This window comes from Dipodomys ordii, unplaced genomic scaffold, assembly GCF_000151885.1.
Source record: "Dipodomys ordii isolate 6190 unplaced genomic scaffold, Dord_2.0 Scaffold160, whole genome shotgun sequence".
Taxonomy (NCBI): Eukaryota; Metazoa; Chordata; class Mammalia; order Rodentia; family Heteromyidae; genus Dipodomys; species Dipodomys ordii.
The window spans coordinates 2,400,669-2,425,748 of NW_012267376.1; the positions used below are offsets into that span (position 1 = coordinate 2,400,669).

Below are 25,080 nucleotides of genomic sequence, written 5' to 3' on the forward strand. Positions count from 1 at the left end.
AAAAAAAAAAAAAAAAGATTATTATATCCAATAAACCACTCAGAAAAAGCCAGAAGTGGAGCTGTGGCTAAAGTGGTAGAGCAAAGCTCATGAACAGTGCTCGGGTCCAGTGGCTCACCCCTGTATTCCTATTCAGGAGGCTGAGATCTGAGGATTGTGGTTCAAAGCCAGCCCAGGCAGGAAAGTCTGTAAGATTATTATATCCAATAAACCACTCAGAAAAAGCCAGAAGTGGAGCTGTGGCTAAAGTGGTAGAGCGAAGCTCATGGACAGTGCCCGGGCCCTGAGTTCAAACCCTAAGACCAGTTTAAAAAAAAAAAAAGGTTTAAGGTATATAATATATATATATATTTATATTTATATTATATATAGTTTATCTATTATAAATATAATATGTATATTTATATACTATATACAAATTTATATATTATACATATGTAATGTATATATAATATTATAACCAAATGCGCACAGTAAGAGCTCCAGCGGCTCAGGCTTGTCATCCTCACTTCTCAGAAGCCCCAGGTGTAAGAATTATGGTTCAAAGCTAGCTCAGGCAGAAAAGCCCACAGGACTCTTATCTCCAGTTAACCAGCAAAAAGCCAGAAACTGAGGTGTGGCTCAAGTGAAAGAATTCCAGCCTTGAGTGAGAGGGTGAGGCCCTGAGTTCAAGCCCCAGTACCCACACACAAAAATAAATTCATTTAATTTTTTTTTAATGCACATAGCCCTAAAACAAATTCATCAGCCACCATTCACATACAAATGGGGCAGAGAAAGAAGGATGAGCCAGCAGCATGTCTCAGCCTTGCTTTTTTAATTGTGACTTATTTAATGACTTTTTGTTTGTTTATGTAGTACCCAAGGACCGAACTCAGGGCCTCATGCATGTTAGGCAAACACTCTACCACTAAACCACAATCCCAGCCCCCTCTCAGCCTTTTGAGGGGGAGGAGAAGCAATTCAATGAGTTAAGCCAAGTAAACAGACGTTGCTATGCACAAGTCCTATCATGACATAAAACATAAAATCTGTATGATAAGCTGCACAAAACTAGAGGTAAGGTTCATTTGTGGTTTATCTTTATGAAGAAACTTCATCATGAAGCCAGAATGGCTACATTCTCCTTCCCAAACCATAAAAACAGGAAGAGAGCTGGGCACCAGTGGCTCACAGCTGTAAGCCTAGCTACTTAAGAGGCTGAGATCCGAAGATCATCTGAAGCCAGCCTTCAAAGCCAGTCCATAAGACTGTATCCAATTAACCAGAAAAAAAGCCAGAAGTGTAGCTCTGGCCTAAGTGTTACGAGCACCAGCCTTGAGCAAAGAAGCTCAAAGAGAGGCCCTGAGTTCAAGCCCTGATACCCACAATCAACCAATCAATCAATAGATAACAAATACACACATGTACATGTATATAAACATGTATATGTATGTACATTTATGTATATATACATGTGTACACATGCATGTGTAATACACATATATGCACATATGCATGCATGGATACACTGAGAGATAACCTGCCCCTCTCCTAGGCCTGGGAGGAATGTACCCAGACTGCAGTGTTGTCTGACCCTGAGTCCCACAGGGTTATGGTGATGGAGGTCACCACTCCCATCTAAACACAGAGCAGCAGTGTGAGTGGAAGGAGGGCATGGTAATTTATAACAGGTTATCGATTACTGAACAGTGAAATAGCAAGAGGTCTTTATTTGCTCAGTATGACAGACCGGAAAAAGATAAACTACTTAACAATCCTCATTTCAGTGGTTATCATTTATTATAAATGGGGAGAGGGGGGATAAAATAATGGTAAGATGGAAGTCAGACCTTCCTCTTATGCTGTCCCTAAGGGAAGGGTCACCTTCGCTTGAGTAAAACCCCCAAGCCCCAGACTGGGTGCTTGAACAACAGGAATTTTATCTCCTTAGAAACTTAAAGACTCCGTAAGACTGAGGCCAGGTATGGGTGGGCAGAGTGGGTTGCTCTCTCCTAGGCTTGTGGATGAAGGCATTGTCTCCCTGCTTGTATCTCTCTTAATCTCTTTTTCCAAGGACACCAGTCAAATCCAACCCTAAAGACTTCATCTTACCTTAATCACTTCTTTGAAGGAGGCCCTGCCTCCACACACAGCCAGAGCCTCAGATCCACAGGGCTGGGGGGGGGGGAGGGGCTGAGGAGGAGGGGGTAGTCACAATTCAGCCTCTAACAATAACCAAAGATCTAACCGGTTGAGAACATTGGCAGGGGCTGAGTCCCTGTGCAGGCATCGTGGTTGGGGCAGTCTGTTTCCCAGTTCAAGGCTGTGTCTAAAGCGTTTGTGGAGTGGAGGAACTCCTCCAGGGAGTGGGAGCCCCCCACTGCTCCACCTAGGGTCAGGCTTTCATCCGGACCCCACAGACAACGGAGATGTGTACAAAGGAGGAGAGCACAAAATGAGGGCTTTGGAGACTTTATTAACTTGCCTTGCTTCCTTCAAGAGCTCTCCCTAACTTTGCTTCAGGGTCCTCTTTGTCAGGCTTGACCCTGGGATCTCTAATTAGGTTCACATTCCTCTGGAAGCCCTGTTACCCCACCAGGCGTCAAAGCCCAATTTAGCCTGCTCTAATCCCCATGAGAAACACTGCCTTGCAAAGACAATTAACCTCCCCAGACTGCCAGCCACAAACCAGCAAAGCAGCCAGGGAAGTAGGGAAGGGGGCAATACTGGACTCATGTCCTTCTATTTTTCCTGACACACAGCTTGTGAAGCTCATGCTTTCGGCACAGAGAAAGAACTTAAGAAAAAAAAAAATCTCAGTATGTTCAGCTGAGCTGGTCAATCCCAGCATTCTCAGCTCCAAGCTTGCCTCTCTTTGTCATCTCAGGTCCCTGCTACAGGTCAGCTCTGGGATGCTAATCACTTTCAAGAGAAAGAGTGTGTGCCTATTCCCAGCAGAATTAGCTTGATCCATCTAGAATCTTCTTTTTCCAATTCAGGCTGTGGCTTCCTCGGGGACAGGCCTAGAACTTTCTTGACTTTGGGCAAACAAGACACTGCCAGTAGGAAAAGCAATAAAATCAAAACTCAGACAGGTGCTTATTAACATGCAAGAGAGGCTGAGATCGAAGAATGTGGTCAAAGCCCGCCAGGGTAGGAAAAGTCCATGAAACTCTTAATTTCCAATTAACTAGCAAAAAGCTAGAAGTGATGCTGTGGTTCAAGTGGTAGAACACTAGCGTTGAGAAAACTAAGGAACAGAGTCGTGGTTCTGAATTCAAGTCCCAGTTACCAACTCATGTACACACACACACACACACACACACACACACACACACACACACACACACACACACACACACACACACACACACACACACACACACCAGATCAGAAAGAGACTGAGTCTACTACTTCAGGCAACTGTTGGGAATTCTTCTTGTTGGGAATTCTTCTCAAAGTGGCTGGGAAATTTCCCCTTGAGACTGCTCCTGCACCCACTGGAGCAAACTTTGGTAAGAACTACAGAGCAAGATCAATTGCTCAATGACCTGTATACAAACATATCAATGGAGTCTGTCTCAAAGCTAGAGGGGACAGGAAACCCAAGGCCCTGCTAGACACTCAGCATATAGTTCAGAAGCTGAGGTATCTTGAAAGGGCAGGCCTATCCAAAAGATAGAGCTGGATATGGTAGTGCATGCTTGTAATCCCAGCTACTAAGGAATTAGGAAGCCAGTTCTGGCAATGTTAGCAAGACACTATATTAAAAAAAAAAAAAAAAAAAAGGAAGGGAAAAGACTGGGAGAGATGTGGCTCAGGCTCAAGTGGTAGAGCATCGGTGAGATTGTTAAGCATCAGTGAGGTTCTGGGTTCAATCCCCAGTAGAAAGAAAGGAGAGAGGAGGAGGAGTATGGGAAGAGGGAAAGGGGCATAACCCCAATCGTTAGATAAGACCAGAATAAGGGTCTATAAACTCTTGGGACAACACTTAAGGCTTCTCATCTTTTTTTTTTTTGGTTGGTCAAGGGGCTTGAACTCTGGGCCTGGGCACTGACCCTGAGCTCTTCAGCTCAAGGCTGTGGTTCTACCACTTAAGCCACAGCGCCACTTCCGGTTTTCTGGTGGCTTATTGGAGATAAAAGTCTCACAAACTTTTCTGCCCCAGCTGGATATGAACCATGATCCTCAGATCTAGCCTCCTGAGTAGCTAGGATCTGAGGCATGAGCCACTAGTACCCAGCTTCATATCTTACCTTTCTAAAATGAAAAACAAAGATTGAACAATGATGGATGAATGCTAATGGCTTCCTGAAGAACCAGAAAAAAAAAGTTACAAATCCCACTAGCTTAAGTCTTTTTTAAATCTTTTTCTTTGGGTGGAGGGAGGAGAGCAGTAAAATATCATCAGAATGACAAGGAAAATGTGGATCTCAAAACTTATTATCAGCTACATCCTGATCCACCTAGAAATGTGTCACGATCGATTTGTAATTAATAATAAAGCATACTCCTGGAGTTGATGAATAAGTCATTTCAGCTAACTACAAAAGATTGACATTACCTCTATGGTCACACCCTATCCTTACTCCCTACCTTCCCTGAATAAGAAGAGCTCAGTAGGTTGTACTTTCTACAATGTACTTGCAACATTAAGCCAGATGCCAGTGGCTCACAGCTGTAATTCTAGCTACTGGGGAGGCTAAGACCTGAGGATCTCAGTTAAAACCAGACCAGGCAAGAAAGTCTGAGAATCTTATCTCCAATTAACCACTAGAAAACTGGAAGTGGCACTGTGGTTCAAAGTGGTAGAGTGCTAACCTTGAGCCATAAAGCTCAGGGGCAGCACCCAGGCCCAGAGTTCAAGCTCCAAAAACTGCACGCACGGGCACACACACACACACACACACACACACACACACAAAGATGGCGACCGCATACAGGCTCTGTGACGAATCTTTGCCAACTCCCACGTAAATTGGTAGACTATTTCTTCCTCTAGAACCTGGACTTGCCCCAGGTTTGACTGGTGACCTTTCATAACCAATAGAACACAATAGAACTTCAGAAGCTGAGCCCTAAGGGGCTGCAGCTGCTGCTTTTGCCTGAAGAACCCATTGGCACATCCAGCCACCATGATGAAAGAAAGCCAGAGTATCCACAGAGACACTCACCAGCCACCGCCAACCATTAGAAATGGGAGACAAGGCCATTAGGTCTAGCAGTCCTAGGCCACCTCTATACTCCCCTCCCTGTCAGCTCTCCCCCACTCCCTGTGATAGGGTTATCTTCCTTAAGTCTCATCTCTAGGGCTGGGAAGGTGGCTCAGTGGTAGAGTGCTTGCCTTGCATGCATGAGGCCCTGGCTTCGATTCCTCAGCAACACATAAGCAGAAAAAAAGAAAAAAGCCAGAAGTGGGTCAAGTGGTAGAGCGCTAGCCTTGAGCTGAAAAGCTGAGGGACAGCGCCCAGGCCCAGAGTTCAGGCCCTACGACCGCCCCCCCCCCAAAAAAAGCCTCATCTCTAGTTATGGCAGGCATGCTCACACACACTCTACACGGCAGGACATAGCTGCCCACAGGGATGCGTGCAGCTGTGACCCCTCAATTATATGAGTCCTAAATAAGCAAGGGTGTGCTCAAGGTCATTGGAAGGGAAACAAGAATGTTCCAGAGCAAAAGAAATCATGTGGAAAATCCATGATCCCCAACCTGAGCGTTTTCTAATGACTTCCTTCTCAATACAAAGAAAAGTTGAAGGAGGCAATATTTTTTAAATAAACCACTGTTCTGTGTTTCCCCAGAGGCTGCAAGAGGAACATGCACAACTTTCCCTGTGGAGTACTCACGTGGGAGCAACTCCTGCCACAGTGGCTTCACACTCCGAAGCAGTGGCTTCTGGTCACAGGGCTCCAGACAGAGAAGCTATGAATCGGCCAACAAGTCCTCCAAGGAAGCAGCTACCCCTGAAGCTTGTTCAGAGGACACTGGGATCTGAGATTTTTACCTGACACTGGCAGCTCTGGATCAAGTCATCTTATTATTTTAAGTGCTAGTACTGGGGCTTGAACTCAGGACCTCAGGCTCTTAAGTTGTTTTTATTTTCTGATCAAGGCTGGTCCTGTACTACTGGAGCCACAGCTCCACTTATAGCGTTCAGCTTGTTAACTGAAGATAAGAATTTCATGGACTTTTCTGCCTAGATTGGCTTTGAACTCCAATAACTGGAATTACACATGTGAGCCACCAGCACTTAGCACACTGGTCTTCTGAAGGCAGGGCAGAGGCAGAGACCAGTGTGCCCCTGCTTTTCAGGGGCTTGTAGGAAATCACAACATGAACAGCAGACCATGAGGTGACCAAGCAGTTATCTTGACTGCATGATCAATAGACCGGGACCAGCATAATCCTTCCTGAGGCAGGCTACAGCGGTGCCAAATGGGAGGGATAAGCAGACAAGACAGACAGACAGACGGAAAGCTGGAGGACCCAGGTAAGAGGACACAGAGCTGGACAGGAAGGAAAACATGGAGGAGGCTGGCAGATGAAAGAGCAAACAGGTGCAGATTTGTTTCAGGGATGTCCTGAGGCCTACCTTATTTTCTGATACACAGTGATAAATGACAACTTAGCCTACACTAACTGGCAGATCTTCTCAGTATAGTATTGGTTTAAAGCTAACGTGTAATCCACATAGACGTTTACACAGACACGCATGGCTGCAGGATGGAGATGCATTCTGAGAACCGTAAGCTCCCGGCTTTGTCAGTGTGAGAATACCAGGCAGGCGCTCCCATAATTTAGGGCTGCCACGTCACCACTGCATGATGCCACCCACGGCCACCGTCACAGATGCAGTCACTGTGTGGGGCAATAGCTGTCATCCCCTTTGGCCATTTGTTGGGGTGGGGTTAGTAAATCCTAAACAAACACAGTTTCAACCTAAGCCATCCTAAAGAACAAACATGTGACCACAAAGTGACATTTACATTGGTAACTACACAAGATGACACATTCTTGCCAGTCTGGCCACAAGCTTGCAAGAATAGTGAGAAATCTGTGCTTCCTAGAAGGCAGACACTAGCTTCACTAGGAATCTCCTGGAACAGAAGCTTCTAACACATGCTACACTGCACCTCAATCCTAAAATGCTTTCAGGCAAGCAACTACATATTACTTTGAAATCCGCCATATAAGCTAACAATCATATATGCATATATATATATATATATATATATATATATACACATACATACATACATATGTATTTGACTCCAGCTTAGTTAACTCAGACATCTTAGACTGAAAAAAAAAAAGGGAGCACTTCTAAAGGGCAAAGGTGTCAATATCTGTGTGAAAATGAAGAGAGGCTACACCCAAGGCATCCACAGGTTTAAATATACTCAGGCCACTTTTTGGGGCAATCTCAGAAATCCCCATACCTCCTTTTCCTCCTTTCTTCCTTACCAACATCTTCTGTATTTTTCCTTTTTTTTTTTTTTTGCCAGTCCTGGGATGTGAACTTAGGGCCTGGCACTATCCCTGAGCTTTTTGCTCAAGGCTAGCAATCTACCACTTGAGCCACAGCACCCCTTCTAGCTTTTTCTGTTTATGTGGTACTGAGGAATAGAACCCAGGGCTTCATAGATGGTAGACAAGCGCTCTACCACTAAGCCACATTCCCATCCCTCTTATGTCTTTTATCCCTTCTGTCAATTAGTCAACCAATGGCAGGAAGACATCAGGTCACATAACTCAAGCAGCTCCGGTGTTCAACTGGACACACCCAGCATTCCAGGAAGCACTTGAGGTTCTCAAATGTTCATAGATCACTGCACTTCCCCCAGAATTTACACAATATTATCCCAATCCACAGCTGAGAAAAGAGCTCTCTCTTTCTTTTCTTTTCTTCCTCAGAGCTGAGGATGGAACTCAAGACCTTATACTTGCCAGGGAAGTGCTCTTCCACTGAGCTAAATCCCTAACCCTCAAAAAGAGTACTTTTATGTGTATTATAGAAAGTACTGTCACTAGTTCACACTGAAGAACGAGGCCTATATTAGTCCATCTAGGCTGTCTTAATGAAATAGCTTAGCCTGGGAGGCTAAGTTCTAAGTAGATGAGATCTAGAGGCTGAACATCCTGAGATTAAGATACCAGTATTAGCCGGCGCCAGGTGCTCACGCCTGTAATCTTAGCTTCTCAGGAGGCTGAGATCTGAGGATTGCGGTTCAAAGCCAGCCCAGGCAGGAAAAGTCTGTGAAACTCTTATCACCAATAAACCACTAGAAAACCAGAAGTAGCACTGTGGCTCATGCAGTATAGCGCTCGCCTTGAGTTGAAGAGCTGAGGGGCAGCACCCAAGCCCACAGCCCAACCCCCCCCAAAAAAAAGACACCAGTATATTTGGTGCTGGCTGGGAACCCAAGCTCTGGTTCACACATGGTACCTTCTCACTGTGTCTGTTCAAGGATGTAAATGACAGACAAGGAAACTCTCTGGAGCCTATTTTATGAGGGCACTAATCCCATTCACAAGGGACCCAGCCACATGACCTAATCACCTCCTAGAGGCAACACCTCCTAATTACAACCCTTTGGGGATTGGGTTTCAAAATATGAACTTCAGCAGGTGGCACCGATACTCAGATTTGTAATCTTAACTTCTCAGGAGGCTGACATCTGAAGATCAAGGTTCAGAGCCAGCACAGAGAGACAAATGTGAGAGAACCTTCTGTCTACTTAGCACCTAAAATAAATCATAAGGGGAGATGTTACTCAAATGGTAGAGTGCTAGCCTTGAATAAAAAAGTTAAAGGTCAGCACTCAGGCCTGAGTTCAATGCATGCAATGTATGTGTATGCACGTGCACAAGCACAAGCACATACACAAGAACTCAAAGATATGCAGAACATTCAGAGCACAGCAAGTCGGCTAAATCACCTTCAGCCAAAATGCACCAAGGAGATCAAATTTCCAAGTCCCTGCCTCTAGCTGCCCGTTGAACCCACAGTCTGCCCTGAGGAGCAGCAGAACCAATGGCTAATGAATGCACCCTTGGTCCAGCAGAGCTTCTAATGTGTCTGGGTCTCCCTGCTGAGCCCCCACCAGCTACGCAATGCTCTTTGCAGAACAATCTCTCCAAGTCCTCATTACTACCAGAACCTGCAGGCCTGGATGGGAGCCTGTGCCGGTGGTCCTCACAGAACAGGTGATGGTCAGGGTATTCAGGTCTACCTCGCCCACCATGTGCCTCGGGATGTATGCATTCCTCACAGAGCACAGACCATCACCCAGACAGGCAGCAGCAGGGAGTGCAGGTCCAACAGAAGACCCTAATCTGCTTGGCATCAGTAGCTTGCACCTGTAAACTTAGCTACTCAGGAGGCTGAGATCTGAGAATCAAGATTCAAAGGCAGGCAGGTAAGTACAGAAGATTATTATCTCCAATTAATGGGGGGGAGAGGGGGAGGAAGAATGACTGAATTTGGAGATGTGACTCCGATGGTAGAAAACCAACTTGAGTGAAAAAGAAGCTTGAGGACAGCACTCAGACCCTGAGTTCAAGCTCCAGAACTGGCAGAAAAGTCAAACAAAAAGACCTAAGTCTATAGTGTTCAATTTAGGGGACTTGCCTGCTAGTCCATACACCACAAAGAATCATAAAGAGCCCAAAACCTAAGTGTGATTTATGATACACCGTGTAGCAAAGCTGGCAGGAAAACCTCATTCCAATGCTCGCAGGACTGTGCTGCCTGCAGGGAGCCCCACCCCACCACATCTGAGCCATGCAGGGGCCACTGAGAATTCACAGCCCTCATATATCCCCAACAACGAAGGCATTATTGTTTTAGAATAAGAAGGTGCTTTGTTGCTACTGGTGACATTTTCTCCTGCTATTCAATGCTGTATTATCAAAAAAAAAAGAATCCAGATACATTTCTCCCTGGCAGGAGCTGATAGGAGTAAAAGCTGATCTATCCAATTGCTGTGGTTAGAAATACCATCATCAGTGATACTCTTGGAATATTTTCTTTGAACCCAAGAAATCAACATCTCCCTCCCCTACCCCCCCCAAGCTGCCAGAAATGGTAAAAACAAGGGGCAGGCTCATTTCTACAGCTCAGCCAGGGGAGGCAGGGAAGGTGACAGGCCAAGCCACTGGAGCCCATCTCTCATACCCACTTCAGTGACAAGACAGGGCCCATAGTCAAGAGAAGGCTCGGGGGTGAGGGGAGCATTTGTGTCCTCTGAGAGGGAGGAGCCTCTTCAAGTCTAAGACACGAAGGTGAAGGAGGGTCATTCACATCAGCCACACCATCCTCTAGAGGAAACAAGGAGCCATCTGTGACCCAAAGACCTAAAACACACCCCAGGATCAGACATCAGCACCTGCTTCCTCTGCCGTGTGTGGATGCCCCAGGAGGAGGAACTCTTCTTCAGAGTAGGGGGAAAGCAGAACAGAACTGCCTGCCACCATCACAAGACCCACACAGTGCACCACAGGGCTTCTGAGAAAGGGAGGTGGTGGGTTGGAACAGGCAGGAAAAAGGGCAGCTAATTTGGGCCTGAGGAGCAACTATACTAGCAGCCCGGGGCCACTGTTCTCTGCTTCTGCCCAGTCTGAAACTTGGTAGACATTTCAAGAAAACTCGTATCTTGAACACATGGGTTTGTGTGTGCCTGGGTATACGTGTATACATGTATGTGAATAAGTACCTATGTGTGCCTGCGTGTGTGCACATGTGCACATGCACATGGTGTACTCACCATGGTGAGTGAAGAATATAGGCCCCGCTAGTCCTCATAGGGAAAACACAAGCTGGTCCATAGCACCATGAACTCTGCTTCTAGCCCAATCTTCAGCTCTGAAGCTAAGGACAGGCTAGGAACCTGGAGGGATGACCACCCACAAGCTTTCTAACAGGAACAAAATCCCAAGTCTCCAAAACCTCATCTCCCCAGTTTACAGCTCCAGTAACAGTAACCAGTAACCAGGCCCCCAGAGACTGCTGGCCATCAACAGGGGTGAAGCTCTGAAGCCCCATTATACAGCTAGGGAACCCAGAGGTGCAGACACTGCAAGAGAAAACTTCCAACTCTTTCCCAAGCACCCCTGCAGCTCCCCTACCCATCACCCCAAATCCAGCAAGACACAGCAAGGCCATAGCCATTGGGGCCCCTCAAAATGTAATCTCTCTTAAGGATGATCAAAATCAGTCTAACCAGCCTCATGCCAGGGTTCCAGGATCTTTGTGGCAGCTGAAATTGCCAACCATTCTGTACACAACTATCTTCAAAGCAAGGCAGCACAGTCTCCCAAGCCAAGCGTGGTCCCTGGGTCCCCTCTCATGTCTACGGACCAGTGCCAATGGAAGGAGAAAGCAGGGATCACTTGTCACTGAGAAAGATCTGGTGGTGGCACAGCCAGGAGAAAACTACTATAAATTCTTATCTGAAATCCAATTCTCAAGAATTATTTTCTATAATTAAACACATGTGTTACAAACTTCTTCAGTTTATTTTCCAAATGAAAAGTATACGCTGCATTCTGAGAAAGCCAGTACCCACCAGCCGTCTCTCCAAACAATTCTCTTTCTGTGGCTGGGATCCAAGAGTCCCCTCCCCCAACCTTCTCCACATATCACCCAACCAAGGCCAGCCCGGCTGCAAGAAGTCCCACGGGAAAGCCATACACCACTTACCTGGCCTTCACATTTCTTGTGGCAGGAATATTTGCAGGCTGGGGGGAAAAAAAAAAGGAGAATATGAATGTGTGTCAAGCAGTCTCAGCAGCAAGATCCAACCTCTCCAAAATCACTTGTTTCTTCAGAAAGTCCAAAAGGAGCTGGGCACTGGTGGCTCCCACCTATCTACTCAGGAGGCTGAGATCTGAGGATCAAGGTTCAAAAGCCAGTCCAAGCAAGAAAGAGACTCTTATCTCCAATTAACCACCAAAAAACCAAAATGGAGCTGTGACTCAAATGGTAGAGTGCCATTCCTGAGTGAAAAAGCTCTAAGGGACAGCACCCAGACCTGAGTTCAAGCCCTAGAACCAGCAAATACATATATATATATATATATATATATATATTTGAAAAGTCCAAGAGAATAGTCTTGAGTAACATAAACATCCTAACAGAAAGAAAGTAGTAGCTAGGAACAGTAGGTGACCAAGGACACAGAATATGAAAGGACAAGGATTACAGGACTAGGGGTCTATCTGAGCATCAGAGCATGTGTGAGACCCTGGGTTCAATTAAGTGTGAAAAACACAAGTTGGCACTACTCTTTAAAATTAAAATGAGGCAATGACTCAATTGGCCCAAGTGTAAAATTTGTCATGATTTGTTTTTCAAGGGGGCACATCAAGGCAAATTGAATCCCTAAAGAAGAAAAGGCAGTAAGTTTAGGTAGTAAAAAGCATTCACACATGCCTACAAAAGAGAGCTCGTTACAAAAACAAAAACAAGAGAGGAAAGACAATGCCCACTAAATGATCCACTGCAGGCTTTACAGGAGTGAGCAGGTCACACACTTGATTTCTGGGCTGTATCCACTTCCGGGCTAGCTAAGAAGGGACTGTCAGAATAAATTCATGTCTAAATTCCTGCAAGGGAATCCTTCCACAGGAGTCATTGTGTGAACTGAGCCAGTTCTGTGTCATGGGAGACCCTAACAATGCAGACGTGGGGGCTGGAACCAATGCAGATTTCACAGGCCCCTCCCCCTGTCCCAGAGACCACAGCTGTGCCCCTAAGGCCTAAGAGCCGCCACCGTGGGGTGCCAGAGCAGGCCCCGCCCTGGTAGAGAGGGCAGGAGGGGTGAACATTAGGGAAAGAAACAACTGCACAAGAAAACCACCACAGCTGCTTTTGAGAGCCCCAAAGGGAGGGTGGGTACCTTCCCTCACTCCCCCCAACTCTGGCAGACAGGCAGAGACACTTGAGCAGGACTTCCTGTCTGGGCTCTGTGTACAGGTTCCAGGACCTCTCAGGCTTTCTATTTCAAGTGTTATGGTGGTGCTGGGCACTGGTGGCTCATACCTGTAATCCCAGCTACTGAAGAGGCTGAGGATCTAAGGACTGAAGTTCAAAGCCAATCCAGGCAGAAAAGTTCATGAGACTCTTATCTCCAATTAACCACAAAAAGCCAGAAATGGAGTTGTGGCTCGAATGGTAGAGCACCAGCTTTGAGCACAAAAGCTAGGGCATCAAACCCAGGCCCTGTTAAAGTTCAAGTTCCCAGCCCCCTCAAAATATAAAAGTTTGGGGCTGGGAATATGGCTTAGTGATAGAGTGCTTGCCTAGCATGCATGAAGCCCTGGGTTCAATTCCTCAATACCTCATACACAGAACAAGCCAGAAATGGCACTGTGGTGCAAGTGGTAGAGTGCTAGCCTTGAGCAAAAAGAAAGCTCAGGGGCAGCGCCCAGGCCCTGAGTTCAAGCCCCAGGACTGGCAAATAAATAAATAGTTTGGTTGAGAGGTGAAGTCCTGGAATTCAGGAAACTTTCCTCTGAGTCCTCACACTGTCTTAGGTGGATGAAGTCACGAGGATTAAATGAGTTATAATGAGGATAAAACAGGTTAAATATGCTGTGGGTCTAAGAGTTAGGGAACTCCAGTAGCTACTAATAAATTTATATCTTTGCAAGATCTCATTCTTCATCCCTCTCTTTTTCTGTCTCTTTCTCTCTCTGTCTCTCTCTCTCTGTCTCTCTCTCTCTGCTTCAAAGCACATACAATACACAGGGATTTGAGAATCAAAACAGGCTTCCACTTGGGAAAAAAAGGTAGGGGCAACTTTTCCATGATATTAAAATCCAGACACAGGCATTCTGGCCTGAGAATGGCAGGAAGGACCAAGTCAAAGCCCACGAATCAGTGAGAACAACCAGAGGTGCAAGTGGAGAATCCTGCAGTCACAGCCAAGTAACTGGTCTACACATGCCATGCTCAGGCTTGGAGACAGTTCCCACAATTACTGAGTTATGGCCGGTCTGTTTGACACTGAAACACGACAGAAGGGACAAGGTGACTCCCCTCTGCAAGAACACTGGAACAGCCCTGGGCCAGGCTTCCATTCCACAAGGTCCTGAGGCCTAGCACCCAGAGGCAGCACGCAGCTGCTAGTCACCTGAATACCATCTAGGAAGCAAGCTCCAGTCTCAGCAGGGCCTTTAGGTGACCCCAAGCCAGAACCAATCCCCAATTCCTGATCTACAGAAAAGACTGGACATATAACAGATGCTCGCTGTTGTATGAAGTCATTAACGTGTGCAGTAAACTGTAACACAGCGGTAGACAATAATACAATAGGCCAGCTCAACCCAAAATGGGCTGGTTGGTGTGCCACATTTACGGTGCACAGCCTACTCAGCCTTAGAGGAGGCCACTGGCCAGAGCAGGTCAAAGTCATGACGGTCACTAAGCATGGGGGTATAGACAGATTCTACAAGGATCTCAGCTGTGTGGACAGGAGATCCTCGACGTTTATGGATATAGGGACTAAGTCCTCAGAACTGGACCTCCAGCCAGTCCTCTAAGGGCTGACCACTCGCTCCAGCCAGCTGTGTGTGGTCAGGGCCCTACACTCTCCTGTCTGCCGCACACCATGTGTAATACCCTTATGACATGGAGTGACTTGACGGACAGGGTAGCCACGAAGCATTGCAGGATTCCAGGCACCTCTGCCCCAGCCTCAGTTTCTCAGGGCCACATGCTTGCTGATTTTCAGAACAGCCAATCACAGGAAAAGCTCAAACTGACTGAGCAGATGTGCTTAATGGCCTGGTGCTGGCAACTCTCCCTGTGTCCTCTGTCATCCAAGGTGGACAGCTGACTCTATTCATCACGGCGACCATCCTGTACTGACCCCCCAGGCCCACTCGTCTGCCCCTGCCATCAACCCCACACTTGGCATGCAGGACCCTCAGTGGACCCTCTTTCATGGACAGGCTGCAAGGTGATATAGGGTTTTGTTGTTGTTGTTGTTTTTGGTGCCAGTACTAGAGCTTGAACATAGGGGTCTTGCACTCTTACTTGGGTTTTTCCCTCAAAGGTGGCACTCTACCACTTGAGCCACACCTCCACTTTCACCTTTTTGCTGGTTAATTGAAGATAGAAATCTCACAGACTTTCTTGCCTGGGCTGGCTTCAAACCATGATCCTCAGATGTAGGCCTCCTGAGTAGCCAGGAGCCACCAGCCCCGGCCATGAGGCTTTGTTTTAAATCCTGGACTTCTATCAGTGCCAGTTGACTGTCCATTGTTTGAATGGTTGAAATACTCAGAGTCGATGGGGAGTCATTTTCAGAACATCCAGCATACCCCAAGGAACAGAATCCACACAGATTCTAGACCAGGGGCTGGGGGTTTAGCTCAATGGAAGGGTGCCCGCCTGGCGAGCGCAAGGCCCTGGGTTCGGTCCTCAGCCCTGGGGGAACAAAAAAGCTACAAAAGATTCTACACCAGAGACCCTCACTCACTTTCCTAGAGTAAAATCAGCTCTCAAACCCAGGATTTCTAGCAGGATAGGGTTCTCAAAGGCTGAGTTCCACCTCCTAAACCATCAGCTGTGGATTCTAATTGTCAGAATATAAAAGGCATTGGAAGTGGCACTGTGGCTCAAGTGGTAGAGGGCTTGCCTTGAGCTGAAGAGCTGAGGCACAGTGCCCAGGCCTAGAGTTCAAGCCTCACGACCTACCAAAAAAAAAAAAGAATATAAAAGGCATGTTCACAGGGAACTTGACGGAATGTGAAGATTAAGACAGACGGTGGAGAGCAATGAGAGCAATGACACCAACCAACATGTACAGCATTCATAAACTGCCATGTTGAATTGAAACATCAACTCAAAGCAGTCTGTACAATTAAAGATAATTTTTTAATTATATTAAACTGGGATAGAGCAAGGGAAGAGTGACATTGTCCAAATAGAAATGTACTCTTTACCTAAATTATGGTAACTGTCACCCCTCTGTACGTCACTTTTATAATAACAATAAAATATTATATAAATTTGGGGGGGGGTCCGGTCGTGGGGCCTGAACTCTGGGCCTGGGCGCTGTCCCTCAGCTCTTCAGCTCAAGACTAGTGCTCTACCACCTGAGCCACAGCGCCACTTCCGGCTTTTTTCATTTTGCTTATGTGGTGCTGAGGAATCAAACCCAGGGCCTCAGGCATGCAAGGCAAGCGCTCTACCACTGAGCCACCTTCCCAGTCCCAATATAAAATATTATATTAAAAATAAGATGTAGGCACAGTGACTGTGTACACTGAAGTTTGTCCAGTATATTCATTTATTATGGGAAAAGAACCTAGCTCATCATAATTATAAATACAGATGTAGTGTTCTTTAACCAAAGGCTTGTAACTAAAATGCTTCAGATTTCAGCTTTTCCCAGTTATGGAAAGTAGACACAAATTTCACTAATTAAATGTCCTTAATCAAGTCTAAAATCTGGAATACTCCAATGAGAAATCTGGGGAAATTACAAGTTTCAGATTTGGAACTATTCTGGATTACAGATTCTCAGATTCAAAATGATCAACATGTACGTCCCTTTCATTAAAAAGAGAGCTCATGCCTGTAATCTTAACTACTCAGGAGGCTGAGATCTGAAAACTGTTTTTCAAAGCCAGCCAGGCGGTAAAGTCTGAGACTCCTATCTCCAATTAACTAAAAAGTCAAAAGTGGAGTGGTGGCTCAAGTGGTAGAGCACCATCCTTGAGCAAAAAAAAAAAAAAGCAATAGTTCCCAAACATGTGTTCGAACTCTAGTACCCATTCCTATCCACCCCTCCCCCGCAACACACACACACAGAGTCACTCACTCACTCCTGGCTAAAAGCATGGCTCAAATGTTAGAGCATCTACCTCTCAAGTGAAAGGCCCCAGTACTGCCACCAAACACACATATACTACATTAAAAGTAGGTAGATCTAAAACAAACCAGACCTTACAACTTCTGAATGAAGTATAATAAACACAACCTAGAAAAAGAGACAAAAGCAAATAGCTGTAATGTCTGCAATACATAAGGTAAAAAGATAAGAAATACCTATTTGGGGTTTTTATTTGGCCAGTCCCGGGGTTGAACTCAAGAACTAGGCACTATCCCTGAGCTTCTTTTTGCTCAAGGCTAGCACTTTACCACTTGAGCCACAGTGCCATTTCCAGCTTTTCTGTTTATGTGGTATTGAGGAATTGAAACCAGGGCTTCATGCATGCTAGAAATATAATATGTATGTACATATTTTACTTATATATAAATATGTATCAACAGGTTCCACATATATCTTTAAGAGATTTAGTATCCTTGTCACTTAGAAATCAGGATGAAAATAAATGTCACCTAATTTTCCAACAAGCAAAGGCCCGTTTGTTCCAGTAAAAAGAACTTATACCACATAATAACTAGATAAATTTGAAAAGAATGCCACTTCCCATCCAACTACTTGCAAAAGTGAAGAGCTTAAAAGTCTTGAAGAGTGTGAGAGCTGATGACACCCAATGCTTGTAGGCAGCACTCCCAGTATTTCCCTTGAGAACTTGGTTCCTGGTCTGGCCCTGCTCATCCTATGTTATGTGAGCACAGACAAGGGGCTATGAGGAACCTCGGGGTATTTCTGACTCCACAGCTTGCAGATTCCGTCTGCCTTCCCATTGGGCTCGGCAGCTGAGGCCCTGCAGGCGACAGGTCAGCCCCCTCATCAGAGGGAAGCTACCAAAGAAAGCCATGTTTAAAAATACTGGCTCCCCCCTAGTCTCTGTTGGCATCAGAGCTGCCTGGCTCCAAAAGACCCTGACATTGTTAGATGTTGTCTTGGAACTGCTATTCTTCAAAATGTCTCTGCGGGCCTTGGGAATCCTGGCTGTGGCCTGAAGAGGCTGTTAGAATCTTTTATATAACACTCTATACATATTTACCTAGTAAGAAGTGAGCCAACCTCAGCTTCTCACATTCTGAAGCTTCCATAGGTCCTGGGAATGCTGTGGGCTACGTCCACAGTCTTGTCATCTCTACGGGGCTCTGCTGCTGCCCCTAGAAGTGAGCCAGAGAAAGGACACGCCCCCTGGCCCACAGGATGAAGCTATGTCCCCTACCTGGGTAACATGCACACCCAGACCAGCATGCAAAGACATATAGACACATTGTAAAACAGAGCACTCTGAAATGTCTCCTTTTCCTTTGGTGGTTCCTACATAGTGTATTGAGTAAAAGGGATCTTAAAAATGAAGTATTTCCACCTGCAGACAGTAATAATCAAAACACTAAGGGGAAACAGCATCCAACAGGGAATAAGCCAGTATTTGATTGCTGGGCTCCTGTCTGCACAACCACAGTGCCTGCCTAGATCCAGATTCCAGCTCAATAAGCAGCCAGCTTTGCTGGAAAGCACCATGGACGGCCTCAGACAGGGAGGAGCCAGGCCAACCTCTCCCAGAGAGGCAGCGGAGATGATTTCCTGTGAAGACACACAAACCCCAGCTGCTCGCCGCTGGACACCACACATGGGCCTGGTCTGCTTTTGCAGATCTTTTTCCCTCCAAGTGTCAGCAGCTGTGATAGTTCTGTCCTCCTAGAGCTCGGCTAGGAGCTGAAGACAGGAAAGCCAGGCTAACCCCACAATACAGGTCTAGCTGTTCTTGTTTCCCGTTATCTCCACAAGCCCTCTTCAAATCCTACTCATGAGAGCTCATGACAGCCCAGGAACTATGGGCCAGGGCGACCCTACAGCCCTACTGCAGACAGGGGAACCTGGGGGAAAGTTTAATTGTAGAAATCTCCATTAGTGAGACCCATTCACAGGGTAGGGCACCCCTCAGAGGTTAGAGATCATTGGTGCTTCTAACCGAAAGGTTAAAGGAGGGCTCGCTGCAGGGACCTTCTCCCGCCCCAACAAAGCAGGTGTTTTTCAAGTACAAAATTACAGCCTGGGCCCACAGCTCAATGATAGAGCACCTGCCTCAGCACTGCAAAAACAAAAACAAAGTAAACCCAACCAGTTAAAAGAAAGCTCACTAAACATTTTCTACCTGTTGCTCCCTCCTTAATTTAACAGATAGGCACTGACCCCTACAAATGAAGCATTCTTTCTACAAAGTCTAGAAATCAATACTGTGCCCTGACAACAGGGGAGGGAGGGAACTGGATCTGAGAATCAATCATGCATGCAAGACAGGTACGGGTGGCCTGAGCCTATAATCTTAGCTACTCAAGAGGCTGAAATCTGAGGATCAACGCCAGCCCAGGCAGGAAAATCCATGAGACTCTTATCTCCAATTAACAAGCAAAAAGCCAGAAGTGGAGCGGGGACTCAAGCAGTAGAGTGCCAGCCGCCAGCCTTGAGCAAAAACGCTAAAGGAAAGTTCAAGGCTCTGAGTTCAAGCACACACGCACACACATATAAAGGTAGCTGGAAACCCCTGTCCCCTAGGGGTTCCCTCTCAAGTGAGTATGGTTCTAAGTGCTGCCACTCCAAAGCAATCCTCCTTCAAAGCTCCCAGACACAAGGCAGCCTGCTCCAGGATGAGAAAGCCAAGGCCAGGAGCCTAGGATAGAACTAGCAACCTGGGGGCTGGGAAGGTGGCTCAGTGGTAGAGCGCTTGCCTTGCATGCCTAAGGCCCTGAGTTCAATTCCTCAGCACCACATTAGCAAAAAGAAAAAAAAGCCGAAGTGGCGCTGTGGCTCAAGTGATAGAGCTCTAGCCTTGAGCTGAAGAGCTGAGGGACAGCGCCCAGGCCCAGAGTTCAGGCCCCATAACAGGACCCCCCCCCCAAAAAAAAAAAAGAACTAGCAACCTGAACTCACATCTGCAGTGACCATAGGCAGAGCCTCTATACCTGGAGGAGGGGGAGAAAAAGCAAATAATAAAAAACAAAATAAAGGCAGCTTCATCTTCACGAGCAGGCTGGTACACCACTGACTAACATTCACACAGCATCACAGAGCTGACCCCGTGCCTGCAGCCACACAGCATGGCACATACTCACTTCTCACAGGCCCACTGTCTCTCTGCCCTCATCACAGTCTAGAGAATGAGATTTACTGTGGCTCCTGAGGGTCCACTACCCACAAGTTGTTTCTCTCTGACTTATAGGCTCCCTGTTCAAAGCACCTCTTTCCAGTATAGGACGCTGGTGGCTCATGCCTGTAATCCTCACTAAAGAAGTGGAGACCTGGGCTGGGAAGGTGGCTCAGTGGTAGAGTGCTTGCCTTGCATGCCAGAGGCCCTGGGTTCGATTCCTCAGTACCACATAAGCAAAAAAAAAAAAGCCGGAAGTGGCGCTGTGGCTCAAGTGGTAGAGTGCTAGCCTTGAGCTGAAAAGCTGAGGGACAGTGCCCAGGCCCAGAGTTCAGGCCCCACGACCAGCCCCCCCACAAAAAAAAAAAAGAAAGAAAGAAAGTGGAGATCTGAGGATCATGGTTTGAAGCCAGCCTGGGCAGAAACATTAGCCACCAATAAGATAGAAGTGGAGTTGTAGCTCCACAGGTGGAGCACCAGCCTTGAGTGGAAAAGCCAAGTGAACTCAGAGCTGTTGGCACAAAACAAATAAAACAAAGTGGTGAATGCCCACCCTGCATGGCACCCAACAGCTGGACAACTGCTAGCCACAGGGAGCCGTCTGGACAACAGCCACCCATTGCAGTTTATCCAAGATGTCTCCCAAAGGCTCCTACATTGGGGAGCTCTCAGGAAAATTGGTCCTAATGGCACTGACCTAATCAATGGAGTAATCCTTTGATAGATCCATAATATGGTCTTGAGAGAGGGTAGAACCAAAGAGGAGGACATGGGGCTCCCTGGAAGAGGTAAATCCTTGGAGACAAGCCTTGGGGAAATGTTGCCTTGTCCCCTGACCTTTGACCCCTGACCCCACCCTGTTTCCTGGCCATCAGGAAGTGAGCAGCTTTGCTCTACCAGGCCCATCCACCATGATACCCAGCCACATTCTGCCTCAAAAACAACTGAGAGCCAGGCACCTGTGGCTCACGCCTGTAATCCTAGCTACTCAGGAGGCTGAGATCTGAGGATCACGGTTCAAAGCCAGCCTGGGCAGGAAAGTCCATGAGACTCTTTTTTTTGTTTTTGGGGGGGGTCCAGTCGTGGGGCCTGAACTCTGGGCCTGGGCACTGTCCCTCAGCTCTTCAGCTCAAGGCTAGCACTCTATCACCAGAGCCACAGCGCCACTTCCAGCTTTTTTTTTTCCTGCTTATGTGGTGCTAAGGAATCGAACCCAGGGCCTCATGCATGCAAGGCAAGCGCTCTACTACTGAGCCACCTTCCCAGCCCCAAATTTTCTCCCATTCTGTGGGCTGCATTTTTTTTTTTGGGTCCGGTCGTGGGGCCTGAACTCTGGGCCTGGGCACTGTCCCTCAGCTCTTCAGCTCAAGGCTAGTGCTCTACCACTTGAGCCACAATGCCACTTCTGGCTTTTTTCTTTTTGCTTATGTGGTGCTGAGGAATCGAACCCAGGGCCTCAGGCATGCAAGGCAAGAGCTCTACCACTGAGCCACCTTCCCAGCCCAAGAGACTCTTATCTCCAATAAATCACTAGAAAACTGGAAGTGGTGCTGTGGCTCAAGTAGGAAAGCACTTGCCTTGAGCTGAAGAGCTCAGGGACAGCGCCCAAGCCCAGAGTTCAAGCCCCACAACCAACACAAAAAAAAATAAAAACTTAGAAAGCTGACCAGGGATTGAAACCTCTCAAACTACATCCTTCCTCTTTTTTTTTTTTTCTGTCAGTCGTGGGGCTTAAACTCAGGGCCTGGGCACTGTCCCTGAGCTTTTTCACTCAAGGCTAACACTCTTACCACTTTGAGCCAGAGCACCACTTTCTGGTGGTTAATTAGAGATGAGAGTCTCATGTACTTTCCTGCCTGGGCTGGCTTCAAACTACAATCCTCAGATCTCAGCCTCATGAGTACCTGGGATTACAGGTGTGAGCCACCAATACCCAGCTACCAAAAGGTTTTAAAAATTAAAAATCTGCCTACAAAGTAAACTAATGGAACCCAGATGTCTCAGGCTTGAAAATATCAGGTGCAATTTATCCAGTTGCTCAGTCTCCCTTCTCCTGCTTCTGGAAGACTCAGTTTCCTTGCTCCCTCTGGAAATGACAAGAGTATGACTAGAAGGGCAGAGCCAACAGGATTTCAGGGGGGTCAGCACAAGGAATCTCTTTGGGAAAAATTCAGGGAACTGTGGATGGTGGCTGGGGGGAACGGGTCACTGTGACTGCTTTGGAAAGAAGTGTGGCAACAATACCTGTAGTCACTTCATAGGAACTGGCCTGAAAAGAGCAGTCAGATGAGCCAGGCATTATCAGCCAAACTCAGCTCTGAGTTCTCCTGAGCACTGGGGGAAGGGGAAACTTACAACACCAAGAACCAGTAGGTACAGCACAAGGCTTCCGCCCTCCCAGCATGCAGGCTGCCAAATAGCCCATCGGAGGTCATCTGCACTGCCCACCTTCCTGGAGTCACCACCTCTTCTCTGTGCCACACCTCTACTAATGCAAGCCAGAGAATGCCTCCTGCCTACTAGACACAGCCTGGACAAGTCATAAAGAAGTTTATTTTGGCTCATCATTCTCATCCAAGGTTAGGGGTCACCTAAGATATGACAATTATCTTTTCTTCTCTTCCCTCCTATCTCTCGATCAATCGCTCACTCTCGCTCTCACTCTTGCTCTCTCTTTCTCTGCAGGCCTTGGGGCTTGAACTCAGAACCTAAGACTGTTTCTGAGCTCTTTTGCCCAAGGCTAGTGCTCTACCACTTGAGCCATAGCCCCACTTCTGGCTTTTCTGGTGATTAATCGAAGGTGAGAGTCTCATGGAAACTTTTTCTGCCCAAGCACATGCTGTACACACAGACAGACACACAGCCCTCTGTATTTATAGATTCTGGATTTGAAATAAAAATTGTAAAAGGACGAGCCACGTAGCCATCATGCATGTACTGTTCTTGGTCTTTACTCTTCTGAATGCCTGGAAGCTGTGACATGCGAGTGATTGGCGTTGGCACATCTTGGAGTACTTTCTTTAACAAATGAATGAAGCTAGCAAGAACACCTTCCTCACACAGAACACGGTCCAGTCCCTCGTTTCTCTTTCTTTTTTTTTTGGGGGGGGGGGTCCAGTCCTGGGGCCTGAACTCTGGGCCTGGGCGCTGTGCCTCAGCTCTTCAGCTCAAGGCTAGCACTCTACCACTTGAGCCACAGCGCCACTTCTGGCTTTTTTCTTTTTGCTTATGTGGTGCTGAGGAATCGAACCCAGGGCCTCATGCATGCAAAGCAAGCGCTCTACCACTGAGCCACTTCCCAGCCCCCCACTTTTCTCTGTCAAGCACTAAAAGCTCCTCCAGAAACTCTGTCTCCAGATGACAGATTTTGTGGAGCAGAGTAGCAGAAGTCAACCAAGTTCCCTGAGCCCTAGAGATGCATCACTGTGGAGTCGTCCTATGTTCATGCAACTTGTGCACAGACACATGCAGACACATATACACACGCAGCACACAAGCAACCAGTGATGCATACATGCATCCAACATTTATGAACATACAATTACACACACTGCATTCCACACAAGCATGCATACATGCTAATGCATTTACATTCACAATTACACCTGCATGTACTCACATACATGTACACTCACACTCAGAGACACAGAACCATGCAGGCACACACAATCACACCTGCACACACTCAGGCACACAAAACCATGCATGCACATACATAATCACACTTGTGTGTACTCACAACCACACCCAAGCACACACAACCACATACACACCACATACTACCCTGACAAGCTTCCCAACCTATTCTAACATTTCACATCCCACCTATTAAAATATGCCATAAAACAGAGCTCATGGAAACCAAGCAAGCAATGTGATGAGATTGCATAGCCATTCACAGGACAGAGAGCAAGTCAGAGCCAGCCATGGAAGGTGCTGTACCAATATCTCTCCTCCAGAACAAGAATGAAGGCAGCGCGCAGCTACCCCTGGACCTAACACCAGGGCTCTCCCAAGAAGCTCTTTTACTGGCTCTATTCAACTTGAAACTAGTATGGGCTGCTTTGAGGACTTCTAGGTAGCCCCTAGGTAAATGTGAGCCTCATTTATACAAAGACAAGAAGGAATGACTTAGTCTTCAAGTGGGATACTCAACACAGTTCAAGTCAGCCACTGTGGCAGCTATTGGCAAGCAAAGCCCTTCCTTCCATCACAGCCAGATTACTTGTGGTGCCTATTTACAATCCATGCATCCACACAGAACCACGACTCATGTGGGTGTCACACACAGGGAACTACCCAGTACAATGACTCCAACACCAGCAACCAAGCTGAGATTCTCCAAAGCTGGCCACAAACCTCCTGCCCACCCTATTGAGGCCTCATCATTACCCTGGGCTCTACGTTTTTAGGTCAGAAGAAGACTCAGCACTTATGGGTCAAGGACGGATCCAAGCCCAGGCCTGTATGCACTCAATGATCCTCAACCACACGCTTGTCTCTGAGTCACACAACACCCCCAGAGCTACTCAGAGACCTCATTTCACAGGGAAGCCCACATTCCTTTCAAGCATGACATTCGTTCTCTTTATTTTCACACCTTCGCGTCCTATTTATAGACTCAAATCCTAAACACGGGCTTTCCTCTGGTTCATTGAAGATAAAAGTCTTATAGAGTTTCCTGCTGGGGCTGGCTTTGAATCAGTATCTTCAGCTCTCAGCCTCCTGAGTAGCTAGGATTACAGGCCTGGGCCCCAGACACCTTACAAAAAAAGGAACATTTCTTGAAAGCAGAGATTACAACACACACACACATATGGCAGCCATTGTCCTCTCAGTATTCCTGGAGGTGCACAGGGCTACTGCAGCCCCAGAGGGTGGATATAGACACACTGCACAGGAATGGTTTGTGACTGGTGTGAGAAAAACTGTCTTTTCTATCAAAGTGTGTTGCTTAAAAGTTCTGCTTTGGCTTGGTGGCTTGGCTCTTATTAACAAGCAAAATAGGAACTGCCTTGGGATAAGAACAAATTTTTGAAATACTAAGGTTTTGTCTTAAACTGGCTTCT

The 25,080-nt window shown here is 46.8% G+C and overlaps 1 protein-coding gene across 2 annotated transcripts in view; it reads right to left on the reverse strand.

Moving 5' to 3' along the window:
* Window positions 1–25,080, reverse strand: part of Tns3 (tensin 3) — a 234,345-nt gene that overhangs the window by 192,514 nt on the left and 16,751 nt on the right. For both annotated transcript variants that reach the window (XM_013032977.1, XM_013032976.1), the window contains exon 3: window positions 11,685–11,722. In XM_013032977.1, the coding sequence (XP_012888431.1) occupies window positions 11,685–11,722 (38 nt within the window). The remainder of the gene's footprint in view (window positions 1–11,684; window positions 11,723–25,080) is intronic.